Genomic DNA, 24111 nt, shown 5'->3' on the forward strand with positions numbered 1-24111 from the left:
GTATGCATATGTTTGCGGACAAAAATACCCACTTATGCGACCTTTCATGAATTTGCAGCTCAAGAGACACTGGTCTTTCTTTCCTATTAGCCGGGGAGGGTAGATGTTGTGTTAAGGCTGTAAGACCGAGTTGAATCCCCCCCCCCCCCCCCCCTCCCTTTCATGTTGCAACGACTCGACTCATGTTGCAGGAAACCTCTTTAAAGAGACATGTCGGGTACACACAATAATTCGAACTTGATGGCCAAACAACATCAATCATGCACACTTTTGATATCGTGGTGCTTTGCACAAGTTTCACTCCCACCGTCATAAGTAGTGAGAACACTGAATTTTGTAAAGGACGCCCAATTGTATTATTCAAACATTGCCTATACCCTACGGCATTTAGGTGCGAACCCACCGTTGACCAAAGAAAGAATGTAAAATATATACATAACCACAGTCAAGCAACACTATCGTCACAAGCCCCTTCTCTCTCACATGGGCCTACCATCATACACCGTCCCGTACGGCACAGTCTCAATATCCCCATGGCAAGCCCTATCGTAGGCCGCCAGCTCAGACATATCCTGCTGAACGTTCAAGAACGTCTCGAGCTCGCACCAGCCGTCTAATCGCGTGACATCGCAATCGGGAAAACTCCAACCCAAAGGCACGGTCCTCTGGTTCAGAACAAAGTGAATGTATTTTGTCTCCCCGCCGTCTTTTTCGTATCCGGAACGATCGGCCTTGAAAGGCTTGGGCGTCTTGATGACCTCGATGTCGAGCCGGGCGCCAAACGGCGTGATGTGCGAGACGGTGAAGTTGTGCTGGCCCGGGTACTCCGTCGGCTGGAGGAGTTGGGCGAATTGCTTCAGACCAAACGCCGTTAGGATGGAGGCGATGTTGGTGTCGTGGGAGAAGTCAAAGTAGAGGCTCTGGTTGAGCGGGAACGTGACCGTGTTGTTGTCCAATGTCACGTTGATCTGAGACCCAGAGTAGCCCAGAGTATGGTTCTGGAGGCGGGCAATGACTTCTTGTTGATAGCCGATACCTACGGCACGCTGCAGCCTCGTCAACATCGGATCATTTGGCGGAGAGTGAAATTTGTACATACACCTGTGGGGTTCTGGAACGCGTTGTTGCCGGCAAACATGAGATCAACGGAGTAGGAGAAGCCAACCCACTCCTCATAAGTGAACAGATCGCAGAAAACGCTGAAGCCGTAAGCCACCTGTTTCAAGGTCAGTCATAAGTAGCTCTTTCTCGTTTCGCGCATGGAAACTCTCACCGTCTCGTAGGGGCACATGGTCTGCGCCGCGTACGTGTCATCAATGGTCCAGTCATATCCATCCGCCAGATCTTTCAATCGAGCAGTAGCTGAAGAAACGTGTCAGTGGAGTGTACGACTGCGTAGCTTAGCAGCAGGTAGTAGACTTACCATTGGCCAGGTAGTTTGAGATCCAAACTTTGGCAGCTTCGTCGCCTCCATTCTGCTTGCGGGCGTTGGGGCAGTTCAAGTAACCGGCGAGCGAATTGTTTGCCCTGTCTTGCTCGATGATGACCTCGATAGTAGCATTGTTTGTCCTGATGCAAAGGTTAGCTGTGAGCTTCACACCGCGTCAAGCAGAGCACCATACCATTCAAGACCAAAGAAACCGGCCAGCCAGTACTCGGCCGACTTGAGCATCCTGTCTTGCGTCTGCAAGCGTGTCAGTCATGGGTCATCAAAACTAGCAGTCAATACTCCCGACGTACAGTTGTTCGCACAATGATCTTGCTGTTCGGATTATACAGCGATGAATACATGTACGAGTGTAGGATACCTAAGCAGCAATTAGTCTTGATGCTGCAAAGCCTTGCGCAAACTGTCTAGTATCAGGCCACCCACCAGAGTCAAACAGCTCTTGACGCCCTGCGGATGAAAGGTCAGCGATTTTGCACACAAACGAGGCCTCAATAGAACCAACCTTTTGGGACTAGGATCTCGTGTCCCAACTGATACTTCCAATTGTTCAAGAATTTCAAAGCACCCTTGGCTTTCAACTTCTTGCCGGCCTTTACGATGCGCTGCCCAAAATCGGCTACATTGGATCCCATGGTGGGATATCTAGATCCGTGGCGAGAGAGCATCTATGACAAGTTAGCCAGACGGGGCATCTCCCATCGTGACCTAGAAACATAGCCCCTAAAGCCCATCCGTAGCTGGCTCAGATGGAGCTTACCTGAACTTGGACAATATCGGCCCCTTCTGGCAGCGCGTATTCCTCGACACCAAAGCCAGGACTCGGTTGATACGGCGTAAGATAGCTAAACATCCGGGAAGTTGAGCATGTACTCTTATCACGTTCAGGGCACGCCAACTCACCCCATCATGTTGAAAATGCTCTCATTCTTGCTGCCCATCCCCTCGATAGGGATGTCCGTCTGTAGCGGCGCATTCGGCACAAAGGTGCCCGTAGGGATAACTCTCGTCTGCGCCATGAAAGCAGGTCTACCAGTCGCCGTCGGGCCAGCCCACAACTCCGGGCTCGTCCTGAAGTACTGCGGCACGTCATCGTCCTGTCTACACGGGCAGTCATCTAGGTTCTTCAAGCCGTCCAACGCGTTCGGGCCCCGTCTCACACCGCCGTTGTCCCAGGCGAAGCCCAGGACCACGAACGCGAGCATACATCCCACGAACGCCAGCGCGAGCGCGATGGCGATGGTGGCTCGACGACGGCTGCTGGGCGAGTTGTGAGAGCCATCACCGTGGAGATCAATGTCGACAAAGGCGGCTCCGGACGTGGGTGTCGGCGGTGGGAGGGCCGGGAGAGGCTTCTCGCTGGGCAAGGCCTTCTGCCTTCGGCCGGCGGAACCGGAACGGCTGCGGCGAGGCTGCTGGCGGGAAAAGTCGTCTTCCTGTCCCGGAACGCGGAGATAGCCACCCTGGCGGGGTGCCATACTTGCTGCAATAAGTCCCAGGGGAGGACCGAGGTTTGCGCAATGCTCGATGATGAGAGAGTGGCGGGAGGGATCCGACGCTTGAAAGCAGGTACAAGTGACCCCTTCGGAGTTGACGGTCCGCTGAAGGCTTTTCTTGCAGGTGATGCACCACACTGCTTGGCTTGGAAAGCTGCAGCTAGCAATGTCCAGTCACAAACTGCCGGAGGTAGCACCGAGACACCAACCGGACACAGAGCCCGTACGCAGTCAAGGTAGGCAAAAGAGGGGGGGGGGGGGGGGGGGGTGGAATACGCAAAGTACAATAAAGGTACGTCAAGGCAGGATTCGTTTTACATCCGGGGGTGCAAATGTAGGTAGGATGGAGCGGTTGTTTCTCGAAGTGAATCGTACCTAGGATAGGTATGCAGCTCTCAAAGCGGCACTATCAGGCGGGCAAACCGAGGTTGGCGTAGGCGAGACGACGATGCAGAGTGAAACGTGCAGGACTGCGTAGACGGCGGTTGAATGGAGCGATTGTGAGGTGCGGCAGTAAAGGTATGACGGGTGCAGATGCAGGAAAGAAGGGATCTTCTTCGACACATGCGGCGGGCAGTCGATCCCCAGGCCTCGGGAGCAACGTCCGTGATTCCCCAATTGGCCACCTGGATGGTCAGTGCGATGGGAGAAAAGGCAACTTTGCAGAACGGGAAGGGCGGGAATGACGGGCTAGGTATTGTGAAGAAGAAGCAAACAAACGGCGGTCAGGTGTGAGTCGTGTGCGCAGGAAGGAGGGTAACGCAGCAAGACCATGCCCTTTTGCTGTAAGGTAAGGTATCCGTCAGAGGAAGGTTTGATAACGTCACGATGGGGACGTGGCGTCTGAGGCGGCCAGGAGGAGCTCGAGGTAGGGAGACTCGCGGTTAGGGGGCACCTGTCGTTGGGAGCGGCGCCTTCTCATTCGACGATGCGTGGCCCCATCGGCAGCTTACCTTAGCGGCTTAGCTCAACCGGGAAGGCGGATCCGGTCCCGACGACGCACGGCCAACAGCCAATGACAAGTACCTTATGTTCTACCTACGGAGTAGGTATGGCCTGGGCTGTTCTGGCTGCTCCGGCAGATGGCTCTGCGCAGTGTGTGCACTGCTGCCCTGAGTGGCTCTTGAATGATGAATCCCAATTTGGGAGGATTCCCTCGCACGTGATACCTCAAGGTAGACAGGTAGGTACCTTACGATAACCCTACCACGGAACGCCCAGATACCCTAGAACTCAATCGTGAGAGTCCACGGTTATTCCTACCTCACTTTACCTTACCTTATGCTAGACTGCCGCCGAATCCGCGGAAGCATCCCCGGAAGAGCCCTGCAAGCCCATCGCTGTCAGCACATTCCCAGGCCACTTTCAGCCGTTGACGAACCGATGGACGGGACGTCAATCTGCAATCTCCATCCACGCAACTACCACCAAACAATCGCAACACCCGTCGCTCATGCTTGCTTTTTCCTTCTTCATGGTCGTCGTCCGCTCCCTCCCCCACGTCCACCAACTTCTCCCCCAAAGGCCTTGTTCTCCGGGCTAGGTGAGCTCCAGCTACCTTAGGCATTGCTCAGTAATCAGCCACCGCATGTTTAGCTACAAATACATAGATCCAGACGCCCAAGTCGCGAAGCGAACGAGCATCGCGGGGAAGCCCTACCTCCCTAAGGTATCCCAGACCCTGCCAAGTTGCCCCAACTCCCAAGTCCTCAATTCCATCTCAACATCAATCACACTTGACTTGGACGTTCGTGGCCGGGCTTGTAGCGACCTGCAGCTCTTTCAACGATAGTCTTCCCAAACAGGCCTCAACCAAAGTTGATTAGTGATTTCACGCAGGTGTCAGCCAGTCGCTTTTGGGCCTAGGGGTTTTGTGACAAACCCTCGTACATACATACAACCCCGTCCTCCTACTATCCCATCACCCATTCGTCAGTCATGGTCACTTGTTTTTCCTTCTTCTACTCCTTCTTGCTCGTCTTGGCGCCCTGTTGAGAAGAAGAAACTATTGCTGGAGCCCATGTGCTCCACAGTACGTATCTTCAATGTCTCCGCCGCTCCCTCCTGGGCGTGCTAGGCTCCGTGGCTCTTCAAATCCTCCTCCTCCTCCTCCTCCCCCTCAAGGTGGACAATCCTAGCGTGCCTCTGCTCGTAAAATGGGCCCCGTTTCTATCCCTCCGATCGATCGCCCACGCTAGGAGCCGATGACAACCTCCCCGTCGTGTACAGGCCATGCCACCATGCTTTGACGGGGGAAAAGAAAAGAAAACGTCGAGTCCCGGAATTACAGAAAAGCAAGAAAATTACAAACGGAGGAAGCGGGGGCGCTGGCTGCACACATCTATCTCGAGACCTGCTAGCGAAGGACGAGCCGGTCATGCCGACCTCGGACCACCGCCGGATTTCCTCCCCATTTCCAATTACTCAAGTCAAGCTTGCTGTGAGCGCGAGGTTTTTTGCAACCAACCGGAAAAAAAGCAAATATCCTCGACATGCACCCATGGGTTTCGTACTTACGGATACTCCTCGTGCCTTACTCTCCTCTTGTCTGCATGGAACACGTATCCTGCCCGTTGGTGACAAGCAACGTGTCTGCCCAGGATCACCAGGTGACCAGCGTCATCGGAAAATCCCAGGTCCTCCAGAAGACCAAGTCCGGACTGAAGACATTGGCAAAAGCAAGAAAACATCCCGGCGTAGGGGTCCTCGAGACGGCGCTGATGCACTTCTGGAAAACGCTCCAAAAGTTCCCGCATGGCGGCCTCTTTCACTGCCCACTTCTCATGCATGCCTCTTTTTTTCCTTTTCGCTCCTCCCTTCCCTTGTAGGGATGCGAACGCAAACCCGCCGTAGATTCGCTTCCGCTTATATCCTGGGCGCCCGGCCAGGGCCACAGATTGTAGCCAGCGATCCGGCATTCCCATGCAGGCGATGAAAATGTGCATGCCCATCGACGCTGATACCAGCGTATTGCAGGTGTCAAAAGCTGCTTGTCGTTCCGCCATGAGCTGCAGCCACGCGCTCGCTTGCTTGCCGATCACTGAGAGAAATACAATAAAAGTGCAGGAAAAGCCAAAGACACGCTGCCAATAGAAGCGCTTAGTGGCTCTTTACGTGTCTCGACAGAGGCCTCGACCCTGCTAGGCGGCTATCGACTTCCCTAGAGGCCAGAATGCTCGACTTGTCCTTTGGCCATGGCGAAGTGCGAACTCCATGCCCATCTAAGATGTCGGTCAGCTGCTCTGCCAGTCAAGACGCCACGCTTGCTTTGCAATGTCAATGGCCTCACCGTTGAGGATCCCAGACATTGATGTCTGTTCGCATCATCGTTGCTTTTCCGGCTTGTAGCTGAGTTGCTGTCCGCCAGAGAGAGTTTTCGTTTGGGGCTGGGAATACGGGACCGTCATATGCACGTCTTTCTACATTAGAGGCGGCGAAGAAGCAATGTTGGATCCGCAGAGAGATCAAGCGGCCGTTCTTCCATGCATAACGGGGTGAGTTTCCCTGATTCCACAATCGTCAGTGTCCTGGAGCAAGGTTTACCAACTTGACAGAAACCAAATGCGGCAATCTCACAATAAAGCACTGACCAGAGTCTACACAAGAGTCTCATGCAGATACCCATCTCCTTTTCTCATGTTCTCTCTCTGTGGACTGCCGCAGCTCGCGATGAGCTCCGTCAGATCCGCCAGGGAGGGAATCAGGGCCTTTTGTGATCGGGAAGCTGAAAATATGAAATGAGGTTCGTCTTTGCCTACGTTGACAGGTGTACACCGATGTCTTGAACTTCGTTCGACCATTGGTCAGCTGTTTGACCGGTACTGCATGGATGTAGGTTTCCAGCTCCACGGTCGTGTGACCAATGGCTGTCGTTACCTATCCTCAGCCACCTCATTGACAGCCGGGATATCAGTACCACATGTCTCAGAATCAGACTTGCCGAAGTCATTTCAAGCTTCGTGCACCGGACAGGTTTGACGGTCAAGGATTATTAGGTTATACTATAACAACGCCGGATTTAACATCCCAACCATTGTATACATGCTTTTCCCAGCCGGGTTCTACTGTGTGAACTCCAATGGACTCCGTGCTTTTCTCACCGTAAACGACGAGGAAACGACAATAAACTTTTGTGGTGCAAGGGGGAGCAAGTGAAATGCTGCGAAAGGAAAGACGGTCAAGAAAAGATGCGGTGGTTGGCTCCGCGCAAGAAGAAGCCCAGCCCGGTTCCCCGGGTTTGAAATATGCGAGTCCAAATAATGCAACCATGACGCCTCTTTCTCCCTTTTTGGTGATTCTTCATCAGGCGTTCCAGCAAAAAAAAAAAAATCAAAGACCAGAATGTGCAGAATCAGTTGGGGTACTTTCTGAGGGGGAAGAATGCGTCAGGCATCGGCTCAAGGTGCCAGACGCGGTCGGCAGGCTTGTCGAAAGCATCGTACCACTCGCGCTGGAGGGCATCGGGAATAGACCAGCCGAGCTGCTCGTTGCGAACACGCATGCGCACAAGATGACGCTTCTCGCTAGCACCTTGGCCGTTGACAAAGGCCTCACGTCGGTGGAGGATGGCCAAGTTGTTGATGAAGTGGATGTCGCCTGCGCGAGTCTGAATCTCCATTTGAGTAGCCTTGGCAATTGTCTCGACGGCATCAAGAGCCTCGATCTGACGAGCCGTCAAGGATGGGAAGTGTGCCGGTCTGGGATGAGCCGAGTTGCCCATCAAGGGGGTGCGACCAAAGTTGATAATGATCTTTCCATCATGGTGGAAAAGAACCGGACGGCACTGGAACTTGGGGCTAGGATCTGGTCAGTTGACAACTCGGAAACAGCAGAGGACTGGTGAGCAACCGGGAATGTAGACTTACAGGGCAAAGGGCCAGTCGGAACGGGACAAAGTGCGAATGATGTCGGGTCGAGTGGCTGCAAGAACATTGTAGACGGTGTGGGCAGAGGCGATGATGCACTTGCCACCGGCGGCAGCAGTGTTGCGGGTCAACCAGCTGATGACATCGCCGGACTCCTCATTGTGGAAGGTCTAGTGATGACTTTGTCAGTACGTTGCCAGTGAAGACAACGGTGGTCAAGCTTACAATGGCTGAAGTAGAATGACGATGGTGATCCGCCTTGGCCTGGCTTGTGTTGTCGGCAACGATGTGGACTGTTGTTGGATTGTAGTTAGCAAAGAATGTTCAAAGACGAACAACGAGACAATGTCAACGTACCAAGCATATTTCCCTTCTTGTCTTGACGGGCCCGCTGGTTGGCAACATACCCCTGGATGCCAAGGTACAGGACCGTAAGATCCTCGACAGAGTGCTGCTGCGGGTCAATGCCGCGGACCACAGCGAAGCCCTTGCCGTGATGAATGTCACGGGCAATGCCATCCAGAGTGGCACCAAGGGTCGACAGAGGGAAGTTGTCCCGGTTGACGAGATCGCCGTCTAGGCCCAGAGCTAAATTGGCACCAAATGTCAGCCTTCGGACATTGGTAGCATGAGGTGGGCAGACATTAGCATACTCTTGAAGTGCTTGAGCGCGGCAGTGAGCTCGTCGAGGTCCGCATTAGTCAGGCTGTAAGTGTACTGCGACTGTTTGGTAAATTGCGGGCCGGTCCAGGCTGATTCGTTGACCACTGTCTCGGGAAAGCCAGTGGGGATGACAGGAACGTCCGCGACTGGGGCGTTGCGGTCGAGGTGGTGAATGTGGTGACCAGCGGCTGCTGTGGTAGTACCCACGACCGGACCAACTGCACTAGACGCCATCTTGCTGATGTGAGAACTGAAATCAGACTTGTCAGAAGATGGCCATGGGCGAAACATGAGTAAGCAGTGGCAGGGGGCATGTTCGGAACGAACCTGGGAACGTTTGTTTGATATCGACTTTCTGCCGTGCGGCGTGGGATGTAAGGCCAAGAAGCGTGGGCGTGAAGAAACCGACTTTGAATCAGGTCGAGGCTTAGAACAAGCTTTAAGAAGAAGGGGACGCAGTGACGACGGAGCCGACGACTACGTATGTGTGCTTGAAGTTGAGGAGCGTCTGGAAGAGACTGAGTGGGCGTGGCAGAGACTGACTTGTATAAAGGATTGGGAAGAAGAGAACACGAGACAAAAGCTGGTGCGGAAGATGATGGCGTTGATGGGAGAAGAAACGGTTGAGGGAGAGATGGCGAGGATCGGACATGATCTGGCAGAAGCCTAATATACTTGCTTCACGGCCAGGAGAGGCGAGCAGAGAGCAGTCGGTGAAGAAGGATACTTCAGCGGCAGGAGCAGCAGGAGCAGGAGCAGGAGCAGAAGCAAGAGCAGGCTCAGGGCATACGGTGGCAAGGAATAGGAAGGACAGAACGGGTAGGGACGACAGGCGAGATAGCAGGAAGCCGCTGGATGTATGGGTCCCATGGAGTGGTTACCCGAGTTGCGCCTGCTTGCTTGCGTAGGGGTTTTTGCAGTAACGGATGGGAGTGAAAGTGAAAGTGAATTGATGAAGGGATTGTTCGTGAAGCAAGAAGGCGAGGCGCCGAAGCTGAACGAGTACGAACGAATAGGTATAAGCAGTGCTGGCCTTTCTCCAGGTGGTATCCGGGCCCCGTCAATGGCCACATGCGCGGGTGAGGTGGGCTAGGTGGGCGTGGACGACGAGAAAGAGATATGGGCGTGTGTGTGTGCGCGCGCAAAGAAGCAGCAATGTTGCTTTACCTTAGTTCGCGGGAAAGCGGCAAGGGCAGGTGGCAGGTGAGCCAGACCGTTGGGAGGGCCAGCCAGAGACAGGAAATGAGGTGATGGTGCGAGATTGCCGTCAAGACATTTTTAAGTCATGGGGAGTTGGTTGTGAGAAGAAGAAGAAACTGCAGACGAGAGCGGAGGACCAAGGTGACTGGTAAAGAACGGAAGGGAGGTGCTGATGGAGCCCACCTCACATCGGGTCCAGAGAGGCATGCGAATGGCAACTGAGAGCGAGTTGGTCGAAAAATTAAGTAAAACAACAAAAGGTAGTATCTACCCTGGATACGGAGTACTAATCGTAGGCAAGGAACAAAAAGGCAGGATAGGCCAAGACAAGCCCTGCGAGGCGAGGTCAATGGAAGGAAACTAACCTATCTTACCTTACCTACCTTGAGACAACACTTGGAAAATAGCTCGAGGTGTACAGAGTAAGGTAGACGGCAGTACGAAAAGGTGAGTACCGACCTGAGGCAGGTAGGTGGTAGCATGGCAAGAACAGAACTTGAAGGGAGATGCAGATGCAGGGTGCCAAAGTGCACCACAGTCCACGGCCATGTAGTAGAGTTGGACGGGAGGGTACATGCCGAGTTTACCTTGCCTAACTACCTACCTTGAGGTACCTTCCCATACCTTGCCATAGTTGATCATTCTTTCCCAAGCATGACAGATGGGTGCGTAAGGTAAGGTAACCTGAGATCGAGTATCCTTAGGGTGAATAAGGAAGGTAAGGTAAGAAAAGTGTCCGTAGGCAGTTTCGGACACCTCGATGCACGGAATGTCATGGGGGGTGCATATGGAAGGATGGGAAAATTGAGAAAAAAAAAGGACGGAAAGATGGACGGGCAGTTGCACTTGCTTGACCTTGACTTCAAAGGTACGTCTCCTCCCTACCTACCTTACCTTACTTTACATCACATGCGTAGTGTCTTCCACCACACGCAAGGTATCCGTCCACGCAATACGCAATGAGTACTTGCCTTTCTCACTTTTTCCTTCTCTCCTTCCCTCATCAATTCTTTTTTTTTTTCTTTGTATATTTTCCCCCCATTGCTGTCCCAGGCATGGAGGCTGTTGCGAGTCCAGGTATCAAAAAGTGGCCAGCCCGTCAGGTGGACTTGCGCAACGCCAGGGGGTGAGAAAGTGCACCATACTTTTGCAGGTACCCGGCGAGGAAGAAGCAATATGCGAGGAAAAGAAGATCTGGGCTGGTCCGGGCTGAGCTGGGCCGTGATTGCGATGGACAACCTGAACTTGACGTGGAAGTGAATAAAACACAATCGAAGGAGGGTAAGGGAAAAAAAATTAAGGATGCACAGCGCACCCCATCTTAGGCCGGTTGTGCCTCATCTCCCCTTGCCCTGACGACCCTCTGGCTGGCCGAGTACCCACGCCGGGTATATCTTCTGCTCGAGGTACCAGACATGGATGATGGTGTAGAAGAGGAAGAAGGACGAGAGCTGATAGAGCGATAGAAGGTGCTTCCTGTACGACGAGTGGGGTTCGAATGGAACCGGAAGAACAATGTAGAAAAGAGGAGCCGATGCAGCGGTGGTGGACCGGGGAAAGAAAAGGTTGAGTAAGGTACCTGAGGTATCACGGGCTCCGTAGGGTAGGGTCCGTAGGGACTGGGAGGGGGTTACAATGGCTCCGATTGTCTCTTGAAATGCGCTCCTTGGTGGGTAACAACTTGTGGCGAGCCGCGAGGGATGAGAACGACAAACGCAGCAACCCGATGCAATGGAGGGACACGCACATTACTTAGCACTTTGAATGCAATATGTAGCCGTCCAGAGAGCGTGAACCAGATAGAGCGTAGCTGGAATATGGAAAAACCAGCGGCTCTACAAGGGAGCTACTGATATGTGCTGGGTGCCCATTGTAGGTGTTACGTACGTAACCATGCATTGCTTGTGCTAAGAACGGTAAACTAGCAATTTGATCGCCCACGATGCACACTGTGGGGAGGGGCGTTAGAAGAAAAATGCGAGATAAACATCAAGTCGGTTTTGGCGTCACAAGCTAGCCAGCTCCTCGTGGCACGCAGGGCGCGATTTGGGTCTGCTGAAGTTGCGACGGTGGCGGGGCTTTGACGGACTCAAAGACACGTCGTGCGCAATGTGTCGTCGAATGGATCGTTATTGGCAATGATACCGCAGTCGTACGCTTCCATGCAGATTGTGAGTTACCATGGTGGATAAGAGGAGGCACGGCACGGGCACCAGATTGCAGCAGCAGGGTACGCGTGGTGAGGTCGACATTGGACGAACATGGACCACCAACGCTACCTCGCTCGGCGTCGGGAAAGCACCTCTGCGACCCAATGCGGTGGGGAATGGGTGTGCGATCAGAGACATGATCGATCCCACGTCGGTACGGAGTAGGAAAACACGTTTTGTGGCGAGCGCCTCCGCTGCTTGCTGAAACATCCGCAGACGAGGAAGACGCAGAGGAAGAAAGCGGGCATCAAAATGCGATGCGGCTGGGTCACGATCAATTGGAAGCTCTTGTGGCTATCGTGTAGCACGGCATATTCGAATCCTCGGGACGATGACGGGTGGGTGGGTGTTCGGGAGCACTAGGCCACGGCACAGAGCTCTGCATGGTGTTGTCGCCCGTCTCCGCGCCTTGAACCGGGCCGTCAAGTCGAGTTGTGCGCTCCGGGGACGATGGTAGATGGTGTCCGATTCGATTCGTGTGCTCGTGTTGCCCCGATGAACTACCCGCGGCCCTAGACCAAATGATAGGATCAACGTTGGAGGGCCTGGTCATCCGACGCTCAGATTCCCCTCTGCTCTGCGAGATTGATGAAGTGCCTCAACAAACCAATCGGTGCTGCTGCTAGCCGTTCCTCTCGTCCCACCTCGTTCGATCCCAAGGAATTGAAAGAACCGACAGCCATCTTGAGAGGAGATGGTGTATCGCAGGATAGGTGCTACGATGCACGCCGGTAGGGTCCGAGTCGAGAATGCGAAGGAAAAAAAAAGCTGGCAACAAAGGCAGTCTCGACGAGGAGTTTGAAGGGAGTTGGTGTGCTCATAAGCCACGCAAGACAGCGACTGGACGCTGGCTGGCGCTGGCTGACTGACACATCGGGCATTACCAACAGAGCTTGAGCGAAATGGAGGTTGTGTGTCTAAGCTATCCATGTTTCAACGTGGAGTCGGCGGCATGGGTAACCTCGCTGGTGTCCAGCAGCAAAAGCAATGAAACAGATTCTCGGAATTAGCATCCACTATTCTCTCTAAAGAGGTGTTGGTAACGTGTACAAAGCCGGGCAGAGAAGATAGGTGAGGTCAGGTAGGTTTAGGTACGTACCCATGACTGAACTGCAGATGCGACGATGCGTCTGTGGGCGCTAGGCGAGGCGTTTGTCCCACAGATGCAACTGGAGACATGCAGACAACGAGCATGTAATGCGAAAAGGCAAGAAAAGAAAAGATTCTCAAACAAACACAGTCAGGAGGCAGCGGGCGGTGGAGGGCTCCCAGATGAAAGACATAACGTACCTAGGCATTCGAAAAAAGCCAAAGTACGGATAGTGAGAGGGGAGGAAGAGGCATCACTCATATCGGAAGCACTGGGAAGGTAAGGCATTACTGAGGTAAGGTATCCAGAAGAATACTACATCCCACCCATCAGTCTTTTCGCGATGGCGAATTGTTGATAAGGCAGGAAGGAACAGGCCCAGGACGAAGAGGGGAAGAGATGGTCGTCTGCAATTTTGGGACTTAGCTGGACGCACTTGCATCTACACCCATGTAAAATAAGGTAAGCAGCTAGCCGGGCGGTAGGCGAACGGGACAGGAGAGCCGCGACCCCTGACGCCGATGGCTGGGACCACTCGCAGTCCGCCCCGGTCGCACCTCCCGTTTTTCTCGATGAGCGAGGGGCCCCTGCACTCCACCCCCGGTCCCTTCCACGTCGGGAACATCGATGTGGAATATGTGGATCCCTCCGGTAGGTACGTGCACGGTACCCATCCCTTTCAGTTGGAAGGAACCCGGAAGGCAAGCACGCAAGGTTTACGGCGGGGAGGTCCTTGCCTTAGGTAAGGCCAATCCCAACTTCCCGTTGGTTCTCCACACTTTCCCGATTGAACGTCACCTCACCTCCTGGCCCTGCCTGCCCAGTCCACCTTCACCATCGTGACTCCTCCAAACCTGCCGGCACAGACAACAGCAAGACCCGGCCGGGAAAGATGCGAGCAACCTCGTAATACGACCCCAAGTGCTGCAAGCCCAGGGTCAATTTTGAGCAACTCGTCGAGTTTTCTTCCCTTTACCGCCCAACCCAATGTTTGTTCCTGTCATCCTTGATAACTCCGGCGGCATTGCGGGAACGAAAATGCGGCGAACCTCGGGAAGAATCTACCTGATTCTTTGTTTTCATTCTTCTTTGCTTTCGAGTACTCCGTACCGTAATTTCAATTCAACATGTCTTCTATCTGATGAGGGGGGTTTTCAAGGGTTTTCTTCCTTCTTTCTCACGCCCCCTCCCCCCATCTCCCTCCATCAAACAAGGCTTGTTCGAGGCCTACCTTACCGACAACCACCTCAGACCTGTACACCCTCAGGACTGGTATACTCCCCCAAGCCAACAGGGAAAAACGTCAAGTCCAGACCGGATTTCATCCGAGTTGCTTGCCCGACATGTCTTAGTCGACGACACCACACCACATTCCCCATCTCCCATTTCCCATCCCGCCAGTCGCTATCCTCCATCCCGCTGATCCATCATTCAATCTCCCGTCCTCCCCCAGATTGCCACCCGACTATGAAACATTCCGATGTCCCATCGACCGCAACAACATGTCAGTCGGGTCTGGCGCGCGCGTATACACACTTTTTCTGAATCTGATGTGTATCTTTTTCATCTTGTCTTGGATTTTTTAACTTTTTTTTTGACAGCACTGGACCGGCCCGCGAACCAGAGATGCATATGAAATCTGATGAAAAGCGGAGTCTGCATTGGGCCGGTGAAGGATTTCTACGAATAGAACTGCGCCAACTCCACACCCTTCGACCGGACACCCGTCTGCAAGGACACCTGCAGGACCCTGTCCAACGGTGCACATGGCGGATCGACACAGCTCGAGCCATTCTCGACCAAGACGATGTGTTCAAGTTTTGCAAACCATAACGCAGTGAAAGATCATGTGCGCGCATCCCCTGGTTGAACCTGGTTGAACCTTCGGTGGGGGTGGGGGTGGACAACACTACAGTTTCCAAGACGGAATCCTGGGCTCGATAAGTTCCAGCTCTTTCATTCCTCGACTTCAAGCATCTTTGTCTTTGATACGCATCGCGAACTCTTGGAGGTTCCCAGCATCCAAGTGCCGCGGTGTAACATTACGCAAAATACACCGATATCCGGCATTCGCCACAGTCAGCCATTGGACATGCACAATCTCGGCAATACAATACGCTGGACGGAACCACCGGATGAGCACAAATACACCAAGTTACTATGGACAGCAATAGAAACAACAAGCCTCGGCTCCTGATCATGTTTTGCCACCCATCGTCATCGTCGTCAACTTCGTTGAAACCTCCCCCTCTCAATTTTCCTCCCCTGCCCACGAGATGAAGGGAAAGAAGAATGATGGGAAAGAGCCACCAGTATGCATTCTCCCTCCATTGACGTCGCCATCGCTCCGTAGAACAAACAGACAGACCGAGGTGGACCTCTACGAATCAAGAGCCCCGGTCGAACGAAAAGAATAAGTAAGTATCAAACGGCCTGCTCGCGAAAAATAAAAAGTAAAAAGATGAAAGCATGAGATGAACACCGCCTTCAATGCCAAACCTTTAAAAGCCAATGACTTGTCTTTTGGGCCCTACCGCATTGCGCCTCTGCACGTCGCTTTAGTGTGTGCACCCCTCCCCAGTCCCAGTGAAAAAAAGATCCAAACGGAAAGTATCGCCCTTCTCCCCCTCACCTCCTGGCGTTCATCCCTCCCCACCTGCCACCTGCCACCTGCCACCTACCACCTCGATTAATATGCCCACGTTTGGGGCTGCCAGTCTCGCTGGAAGAGCTGGCTGACGAAGAAGTATGGCTGTTCGTACTGGTTGGCTTGTTGAACCTCTTCCCATTCGCGTTCTACATCAATCGCGTCAGTCATCACTCCCAACTTGTTGGTTGGCCTGTCACACTGCCGATCCAAGGGAAGCCATTGCCATTGGGATACCTAGGTATCTCTCCCGCACACACACACAAAAAGTCACACACACAAAAGTACTCCCGTCTCGGTCACAAGGGGGAGGGGGGTTTAGTTTAGGAAACAAGGGCTGCCACTGACTGTTTTGCATTGCCATTGCGCGCGTGTAGTGGATAAACTGCACCGCATCGTCGTCCAGCTGCGCCAGCGTCCGCAAGTCCTGGTCTCTGCAATCCTCGGAAAATGGGTAGATTCCCTTATTGCAGTAGTGGAAGTACGCGAGGAGAATCGTTCCTCCTGTTCGTTCGGCTTTCGTCAGCATGTCTTACTCAACAAAAAAAAAAAAAAGCCAAACGAATTGGGCCACCGCTGAACATAAATCAATCGCCCCAGCCAGTTGTTGCACACTTACCCATGTGGTACTCCTGGACATCCGTCTGTCTTGCAAATTTCGTCTGCCACGACAAACATCACATATTAGCAAACTCATGCTAAAGCCATTCGTGGGTGCGACCTCCGATCGAGCCGGAGAGCCCGCTGGTATTCCAATCCGACTCACCTTCATACCGTGCTTCCTGGCGTATGAAGCATCGTGATCCGTCACGAGCGCGATGTTGTGCAGTAACATAAACGTCACCAGGTAGGTGGTCAACCAAGTCTTCTGCTTATTCTGCAGCGTCATCTTTTGGAGCTTTTCCAGCATTTCTCGTCGAAGTCTCGTCTGTATATGCTGGATGAGGACCAAGTCCAACTGAGCCCCCATCACGGGTGGGAGGGGAATGCGTCCGTGCTGCGGGCTGCTGCTATCCAGAATATCGCGGTCCATTCCGAGCGTGTCGTCCCCAACAATCTCTATTGACTTCGTCGTCAAGCGAACCGCCATCCACAATTCAAGCGTTTGAATCAGAAGCTCCCTCTCATCTTTGGCCGTCAAAGGATCTTGCGAGAGTTTCCAAGCTTTGAGGTAGGTCTCGAAGAGCAGTCGGTCCCGGACACCCATCACACTCTCCACGACCGAGTTGAAGCATTCATCGACACCTCTCTTGATATAATCCTCGTACGCCGTCTGCGCTTCGTCCAGATTCGTGATGGCGTACGTGGGGATCGCCACAGACTTCCTTTCGCCTTCCTCAGTAACCCAAGTCCGTTCCAGCTTGTCGCCCGGTTGAGGAACGAATTCTCGCACAGAAAGCTGAACCGACATACTGCTCGGCGTGTAACCCTCCCACAACTGTACAATCCTCACTTCATTGGACGCCCAATTGTTAATGTTGTCTACAATGCCGTTGTTGAAACGCTGGGTCCACTCGAAACCAGGTGCCTGGCCTTTCTTGAAGAAATGGCATTCCGTGATTTTGTGGCGTACACAGGGCTGGCGGATAAGTTGCTTATGATGATTGTTGTTCGATCTTGGTTTGCAGCCTAGACAGGGTCCCTTCGGGTCCTCTGGGTCAGTTTTGCACTAATATCGTTTGTTAGCAGTCAGAACAACCACTCTAAACCTCTGTGCTGCTTACTCTCACTCGTTGCATCTTACATCGGATGCAAGATCCGTTCTTCCTTGTTGCTGCTGTCTCCTCGCGAGCTTTCTGGTCCTTGAAAGGACCACGCTTTGAAGCTGGCGGACGCTGATTATGGAAAACAACATCAAGGCCGGCACCGACGTGAGTGTTGGCGACAGAACCATCCATGTCCTCAGTCTTGACGCAGGACATGGGGAATGCGGGGGGCATGGCAAATCCGGCAGTCGTGACGGGCACAGATGTAGGAGTATGCAACGCTGGAGACATGGCCATGCCCATCATGTTACCGCCGTATGTAGGCGGGAGAGTCTCTCTCGGAGTCAGACGACGGTCAAGGGTGTTCGGATTAGAGTAACTAGGTTCACTGCCAACATGACCACTAGGTGTTGTGGAATAGAAGGACGCTGCCGAGACGTCGGTCACATAGACGCCGGCGTCAGGTCCGGAGTGTTGAGCAACCATTGTCTGGTTAGGGTCTTCTTGTACAGGTTGATAGCTGGACACATAGGAGCCCAGCAAACCGTTGTCTCCGGCCGCAAATGCATTCTGGTTGTTAGAGACAACTGGCGTAGGGACATAGACATCTGGTTGAGAAGCTTGCGCTGAGGGTGGTTTCTCAACCTCATAAGGTCTGTTACTGTTGGTTCCATAGTCATAAGTAGCGGCCTCGGAACCAGGAAGGGGTTGATAACCTGGTATTCAGATCAGTAAGAGTAAAACGACCGTTTGGTACGCCGCAATACATACCATCATTGGTAACAGCACAGGTGCTCCAACAGTTCTGACAAAACGCCAAAGCCAGCGTCTGCATCCCCTGAGTCAATCCATTGACGACAGGACCTGGAAACCCTGACGAACGGTCTAGTTCGACGTTGGCGAGGCCATGTTGCCCAACGTGCGGGGCCTTCTCCTCATAGTCCTCAGGAAGAGAGCCTCCTGTGTACTGAGAAGACATGGAGTAGCCTGATACAAGCCGTTGCCTCTTGTGGGCGTTTTCTATTTGCGAGGTGTTGGAAAGGATTTGATGTAGTCGGAAACCTGGAATGTTGTATAGGTCCGCGACTTGGTTGATTAGGATTTGGGTCTCGGGATGAAGGGTAGAGAAGTGTATATTGGCATATGAAGAAGGCGAAGAGCTGTGATGTCCCGGCACTATAGAAGAGTCGTCTTCGGGGCCGGGAACCCGGCGCTTTCTGAGATGATTGTGATTCTAAGATGAAATCAATCCACGCACATTCAAGGTGCAATAGGGCAGAGGGGGGGATGAGATTGATGAGCAAACGGGAACAGCTAGGGCTAACAAAGATATAAGGGAACGATGTGTGTGCAATGATGCGGGTGCTGGGACAGCGGCTGGGCTCGAATGACATTGGGGAAGATCGGTGATATATCCCATGCACGCTGCCGCCAGCCGGGAAGCAGGGACATCTCTTACCATGATTGATGCAACGAGAGAGGGTGTGTTGGACAAAGCCTAGTAGCGAGACCAAGTACCACAATCTGTGGCCTGTATAAGGTATACGGCAGAAACAAGCAGCGAGCAGGAGGAGTGAGCAGGCACAGCGAAGCACAAGGGGAGCGTAGAAAATTGCGCCTCACCGGGAGGGGGTGGGGGAGGGAGCTACGGTCTCACGAGAGCCATTGCCACATAATGGCACCCCTTGTGCGCGAGTGGAGTACAGGAAAGAGGGTATGGTAGGGGAAAGGAAAGGAGGGTTGATGACTCGGCCAGGAACAAAAGGCGGAGGAAGAACTACTCGGCGTAGAATACAGAGGAGTGCAAATGGAGGTAGGGAGTCAGGCTAGAATGCCGTTGTGAAGAGAGACAGACAGGCCTGCTTGACAGCATACACTCGGCCGAAACTGGGGGGGATGAATCAAAGGAAAAGACGGCAAGTCCTGCTGCTGCTGCTGCTGCGTGCGTGTGCGTGCTTGTGCTTGGAGGTATGCGTATGCCGCTCTGCTTTTTTTTTTCTTTCCCTCTCTCTTTTTTTCTCAGAGGGGGGTACTCCGGCTGCCGCTGTCTCTCTCAGTCGGTTTCTGCAGCCGTTGCTCCTCGTCCTTGACGGATGTCGCAGATGCTGCTGGCCGTGGTCTGAGCCTAGTCGCCTGGATGTTTCGCCCGTCCGGCGCGAACTTGAGACGCTGTCGTCCTCGTTGTTTGCTTTGTGCGATGTCTCCTCCGGTGGAGCACAGCGTTGCGCGCGCTGGCAGGCTAGAATCAGAGAGCGTGCCGATAGAGACTCTGGTGCTGGCGATTGGCGTATCCTGTGCTGGTCGGTCGGTCGGTCAGTTCGAAGGAGTCGAGGCTGGAGTGAGAAGACTCGGTGAGAGGAAAGTTGAGGAAGTGGGCTGCACCCGTGCTGAATTGTATTTCACCGGTCTGAGGGGTACTCATGAGAGGACAGGGGTTCTTGAGACCACGCCACGCGAGAAGAGGAGCCGAGCATCTTCCCGCCCCTGCCGAGTGGATGGATTTCGGGCTGCTCGTCTGATGGGAATAAGGCGACAGGGGTGGCGGAGAGAACACCATGGAACCGACTGTTGTGAGCGCTGCTGATCCTGTTTCTGGCCTTCACTTCCGCCTCTTTTTGTGTAACCAATAGGTGCCGTTTGCTTCGTCCGCATGGAAGGGCCAAGCGCTAGGTCAATCAAGTGCCGGGAAACTTCTGATGCTGGATCTGCTGATGCTTCTGACTGTTGCTCACGGCGAAGATTGTTACGATTCCCAGCCAACGATTGCAAAGGCCGCTACAACTTCACACATTGGTGATCGGTTGGTCTCGGGAGGCGGACGGATGCCCAAGGCTATCCTGTCTACTGTCTGGCCGAGATGTGGATTTGGATGCGTGTGCTTACGTGAAGCGTCCTGAAAGATCTCACGCGGGCGACGACGTGATCCAAGACTGGGAGTCATCACATTTCCATCGCCCGGCTAGCAACGTGCGCCATGTTACCAAAAGGCCGAGGCAACCAACCACCACGCGTGCGGCCGCAACCCCCCGGATTTGGCTCCCTAATCGCCTCTTTTGCCAATATGACCTCCGCGCTTCTCGACGTTCCATCAAAAAGCGCCACGGTCCCGAGAGTCTGACACCCTTTGCCTGCTTACCCTCGTTTAGTTAGATCGCTCGAGCAGCCTGCAAGTCTAGGGATGCGTGTGTACGGAGTATGCCTGAGGTGGCTAAGAACAGCCTCGTCGTTATTTTCCTCTGACAATGCGTATCCAACCCGATCCAGAGGTCGTCACCGCTTTTCCGGGAGTGAGACTGCTTCCAGAAAGCTGATGAACATGTGCTGGGCACAGCCGACTTCCTATGCCGTCTCTGAATATGGACGGGATGAACAATGACGGAGAATGCGGCCCACGAAAGGGGCCAGTAAAAGATTTCGGGAGAAGAGCTTCGTTTTCGTTCTGGGTCGTCAACAGCCCAGTTAGCTCAAATTACCATGTTATTGGTCCGTTTGAAAATCTGTCAGTCGATCGATCAGTCGATTCAGCCTGTAGCTTGCACATGATTGAGTGAAATTAACATCTTCAGCTCTTGACGATGATGTAGCTGCTCTGCCCCAGTAACCGGGTGTACGTCCACCGCCACAAACACCAACACCACCACCACGGTCTGGTCTGACTAGGTCTGGCCGTACTGTTGGGCCGTCCTTCGGAGCGCCGGTAAAGGAACCTGCCGGCTGTCAGAAAGTGAAGCATGCAGCAGAATACGCACTTTCGGCAGCCCCATATTTGCTAAAAAGGGGCTTGACCGCCTTTAACCACCCCGCAGCCCCTGGTCCTGGCGTGTTGCCCGAGGCGGATTGTCGTTGGAAAGAGGAAATTCCCATGAGATCCGCTCACGAACAGCCAATGTTGAAGACTCGTTACCATTACGAAATTGCAAGCATACCCGCAGTCGCAGGAAGTCGACGGCCGCACGGCTTCTTGGCCGCGAAAAGACGATCCCGCCCTAGCAGCCGTAGGTCAAAAGGGTGCATTGCGTGCGGGCCCTGCGAATTGGTGTCCCGGCTGAGAGCAAACTTTTGACATTCATCTCGAGAAAATCTGTCGGTCAACAGATTCGGCCATTTCACAGGTAAAAGCGTCTGTAGAAAGCAAAGCCCTGCATGCGCGGGCGTCACCAATGATGGCAGCCTCTGTCGATGCAGCTGATGAGGTCAGGGAACCACCCACTAATGGTCTCGCATCAAATCAACGTCCGACGTTCCTCTGCAGGCCGCCGTGCCAGTCGAGTGAGACGAAGTGAAGTAAGAGCGTTGCGAAATGGCCGCACACAGCGGAAGTGTATATGTTGGATCCCTGAACCAGGCCTTGGTGATTGTGAGATGCCCAAAATCGGCCTGCCAACAACGAACACGGTTGCAATATGCTGCTTCAAAGCAGGCATGGACGACGAGGAATACCGAATTCTGGTGGGACGCAGGAGACCGTGGACAGTTTAAGCTCAAATGGGCAACCGGTGAGTCGGGAGCCTCGCTTATGGATGGTCGCTCGACAGACCAAAGACTCGACCCGTGGAACTGTGTGCTTTCATCCTGGCAAGGCCAGGCGATAGCCAAGTGAAATTATGTGCCGTGGCGTGCCCCCAAACCCAGAACCCCAGCGCTGTTCCGTCCTGCCCACTTCCGTCGGAGGTTGCCAGTCATTGGATTGTCTAGCTCTGCCTCGTGCAATGCTTTGATGCTCAACCTTGCATCCATACTTTGGTCGGGCGCCACAATGTCGAGTCCCCAGGCTGCAGCTAGAGCGGTGGTGATTCGTGAATAGGGTGTGCTGGCCTCTTACAGACCAGACAGTCCGATGACGATTTGTGGATTGACGAATGATGACTGCTGGACTAGAGAAAATTTTGCTGGAACCGTTTTTACCGAGATTTCATTAGGTTGCCTCGCAGGCTAAATCAAATACTACGAGAGCCACAAACTTCCAACGGATCGCAGAACCAATCGGGGCGACACTTGTCAATGCGTAAGACGAGCATAGTGATCCATTTCTCTGCCGATTCTTGAGATCTGCTGGGCACTGGTTTTGGACAAGTCAGGTTGCAATGCGCTAGCATGCGATCGTGTCCGAACGGGCGGGGAGAGTTTTTCGGGTAGGCGGACATGGGGCCTACAGATTGTGTTAGTGAAATCCGCGCGGACTTGGTTTTTGGTTGAGTCCAAACTTAGCTATCGAGTCCTTTTCAGCATCCCATAATAGTACATGAAGCGGCTGCGCATGCATGCTCCGGTGATTACGGAAGAGGTCCCGTTGCTCTAGTCCCCGGCGGAACAAGGACAACCATGCACATCGGTCAAGTCCAGGGGCCGAGCTGGCGGACGGGAGACTCGGGTACTAGCATCGGCCCATGGAGTGGATGTATCCACCCGGTGAGGAAGAACATCGGAGACTGCAACGTATGCCAACCGTAGATTTGTGCAGAACTGAGCAGCACAGCAAAGCAAAGCACAGGCTGGCTATATTGGTCTTGGTCTAGCGATTCGTGGCGCTCAGTCATTTGCTTGAGGATGATTGGCAAGGAAATACCTCAGTAAGTAAGCTGCGGAACGGTGAGCCTTGTCGGCCCCCAGCGAAGAGCGGCTTCTGGCCGAGATGCAGCTCAGCGGCCACAGCATCGTTGGAAGTGGCCTGGGCCTTCATCCACTCGATCAGTTCTGGATAAAATGTTGAGAGGTCTACATGGATGACGTTTGCGAGGTCGGTCGAGGCATTTCGACCCTGTCCTCATGGAATCTGGCTGCTGTTCCCCGGGGGTTGAACGTAGTGGTGGGCCGGAGGATACTCCGGAGGCTATGATAAAGTCGCATCGAGCATCGGCGGCAATGCAACCCACTTCGCGGTCAAGGTGACCCCCAAGGACGAGGATGGGACTGCCGCCGCTGGCCAGAAGGTCCAGAAGCCACCCCTCGCAGAGATGCGAGCCAACGACGCTGAGAGAAGCGGACGTGTGGTGTGGTGGATTGGCGACATGCAGCGAGGAAATAGCACCTAGGGGTGCAAGAATCGACAGTAGGAAGTGTTGAAGTTTGCCGCGACTGGGTGACGTGAGGTGCGGGAGGCAGCTACCAGTACCGATACAAAGGCGAGGAATGGAAGGGAGCTTCGTCTCCGCTCTCAGGTACGGCGCCGATTTCGTCACATGGAGTGCATCCCGGGTCGGGTGGTCCGAATGCAAAGTCAAAGCTTCATGTGCCGAGCGACACGTCCATGGCTCAGATTCTTCATCCGACCGGCCGAGAAGGACGGGGGCATCGGCGTGTGCTCAGGCCTTTTCTATCGTCGATGCCGGGAGGCCGGTGTTGAGTTAAGGTTGAACCAACGACTCGCCGTAGAAAAGATCATGAGAGAATCTAATTTCAGGAAAAAAGGTGTTTGTGCTTACAGTGTTACTTGCACCTAGAGGGATTGTGAGATGCCGAGTCACGACGCTTTCGGACAAATAATTTGTTCTTGCCTGAGGTAAGGTGAAGTCGATACCTTGATGCCTCGAAGTACCTTATCTAAAAGTTATGCCCGCAGGACATGGAAGGAGGCAAGCAATTGGGGTAAGGTAAGGTAGGTAGGTAGGTGTCAGTGCGCCTTCATCACTTTGAGCAATCTGGAAGTGGCAGGACAGCAAAATTGATGGGTAGGTAAGCACGTAAGGTACCTCCTCCCTCGTGTTGCTTCCTGGATTCCACCCAAGATGCAAGCACGTTTCAATTCTGAAGTAGTGGAGGCAAGGACCGTCCCGTCCCTTCCTACCTT

The 24111-nt window shown here is 53.6% G+C and overlaps 6 protein-coding genes across 6 annotated transcripts; 2 read left to right on the top strand and 4 right to left on the bottom strand.

Moving 5' to 3' along the window:
* Window positions 1-332: 332 nt before the first annotated feature.
* BDP81DRAFT_345287 (histidine acid phosphatase) lies at window positions 333-3211 on the bottom strand. The gene is made up of 10 exons (XM_060586087.1): window positions 2351-3211; window positions 2208-2292; window positions 1953-2115; window positions 1874-1897; window positions 1741-1808; window positions 1623-1684; window positions 1424-1569; window positions 1274-1362; window positions 1100-1216; window positions 333-1046 (listed from the first exon to the last, which is right to left on the bottom strand). The coding sequence occupies exons 1-10, from the start codon at window positions 2923-2925 to the stop codon at window positions 480-482; spliced, it is 1896 nt and encodes a 631-aa protein (XP_060447655.1). The 5' UTR covers window positions 2926-3211; the 3' UTR covers window positions 333-479.
* Window positions 3212-7294: 4083 nt separating this feature from the next.
* BDP81DRAFT_447935 (TfdA family taurine catabolism dioxygenase TauD) lies at window positions 7295-8705 on the bottom strand (the record flags this gene model as incomplete). Its single annotated transcript, XM_060592240.1, has 5 exons — window positions 7295-7739; window positions 7809-7978; window positions 8034-8101; window positions 8166-8396; window positions 8462-8705. The coding sequence occupies 5 exons, from the start codon at window positions 8703-8705 to the stop codon at window positions 7295-7297; spliced, it is 1158 nt and encodes a 385-aa protein (XP_060447656.1).
* Window positions 8706-13844: 5139 nt separating this feature from the next.
* Window positions 13845-14891, top strand: BDP81DRAFT_423317 (uncharacterized protein). Its single transcript, XM_060590057.1, has one exon. It carries the CDS (start codon window positions 13959-13961, stop codon window positions 14514-14516), a length of 558 nt encoding a protein of 185 aa, XP_060447657.1. The 5' UTR covers window positions 13845-13958; the 3' UTR covers window positions 14517-14891.
* Window positions 14892-15660: 769 nt separating this feature from the next.
* BDP81DRAFT_392431 (uncharacterized protein) lies at window positions 15661-18303 on the bottom strand (the record flags this gene model as incomplete). Its single annotated transcript, XM_060587706.1, has 6 exons — window positions 15661-15767; window positions 15967-16122; window positions 16238-16280; window positions 16385-17287; window positions 17343-18040; window positions 18096-18303. 6 exons carry the CDS (start codon window positions 18301-18303, stop codon window positions 15661-15663), a joined length of 2115 nt encoding a protein of 704 aa, XP_060447658.1.
* A 700-nt stretch (window positions 18304-19003) lies between these two features.
* BDP81DRAFT_196003 (uncharacterized protein) lies at window positions 19004-19710 on the top strand. The gene has a single exon (XM_060582476.1). The coding sequence runs from the start codon at window positions 19221-19223 to the stop codon at window positions 19677-19679; it is 459 nt and encodes a 152-aa protein (XP_060447659.1). The 5' UTR covers window positions 19004-19220; the 3' UTR covers window positions 19680-19710.
* Window positions 19711-22979: 3269 nt separating this feature from the next.
* BDP81DRAFT_423325 (uncharacterized protein) lies at window positions 22980-23662 on the bottom strand. The gene has a single exon (XM_060590058.1). The coding sequence runs from the start codon at window positions 23332-23334 to the stop codon at window positions 23155-23157; it is 180 nt and encodes a 59-aa protein (XP_060447660.1). The 5' UTR covers window positions 23335-23662; the 3' UTR covers window positions 22980-23154.
* Between the last annotated feature and the right edge of the window lie 449 nt (window positions 23663-24111).

Source organism: Colletotrichum phormii (genome assembly GCF_030913505.1).
Source record: "Colletotrichum phormii strain CBS 102054 chromosome Unknown BDP81scaffold_6, whole genome shotgun sequence".
NCBI lineage: Eukaryota > Fungi > Ascomycota > Sordariomycetes > Glomerellales > Glomerellaceae > Colletotrichum > Colletotrichum phormii.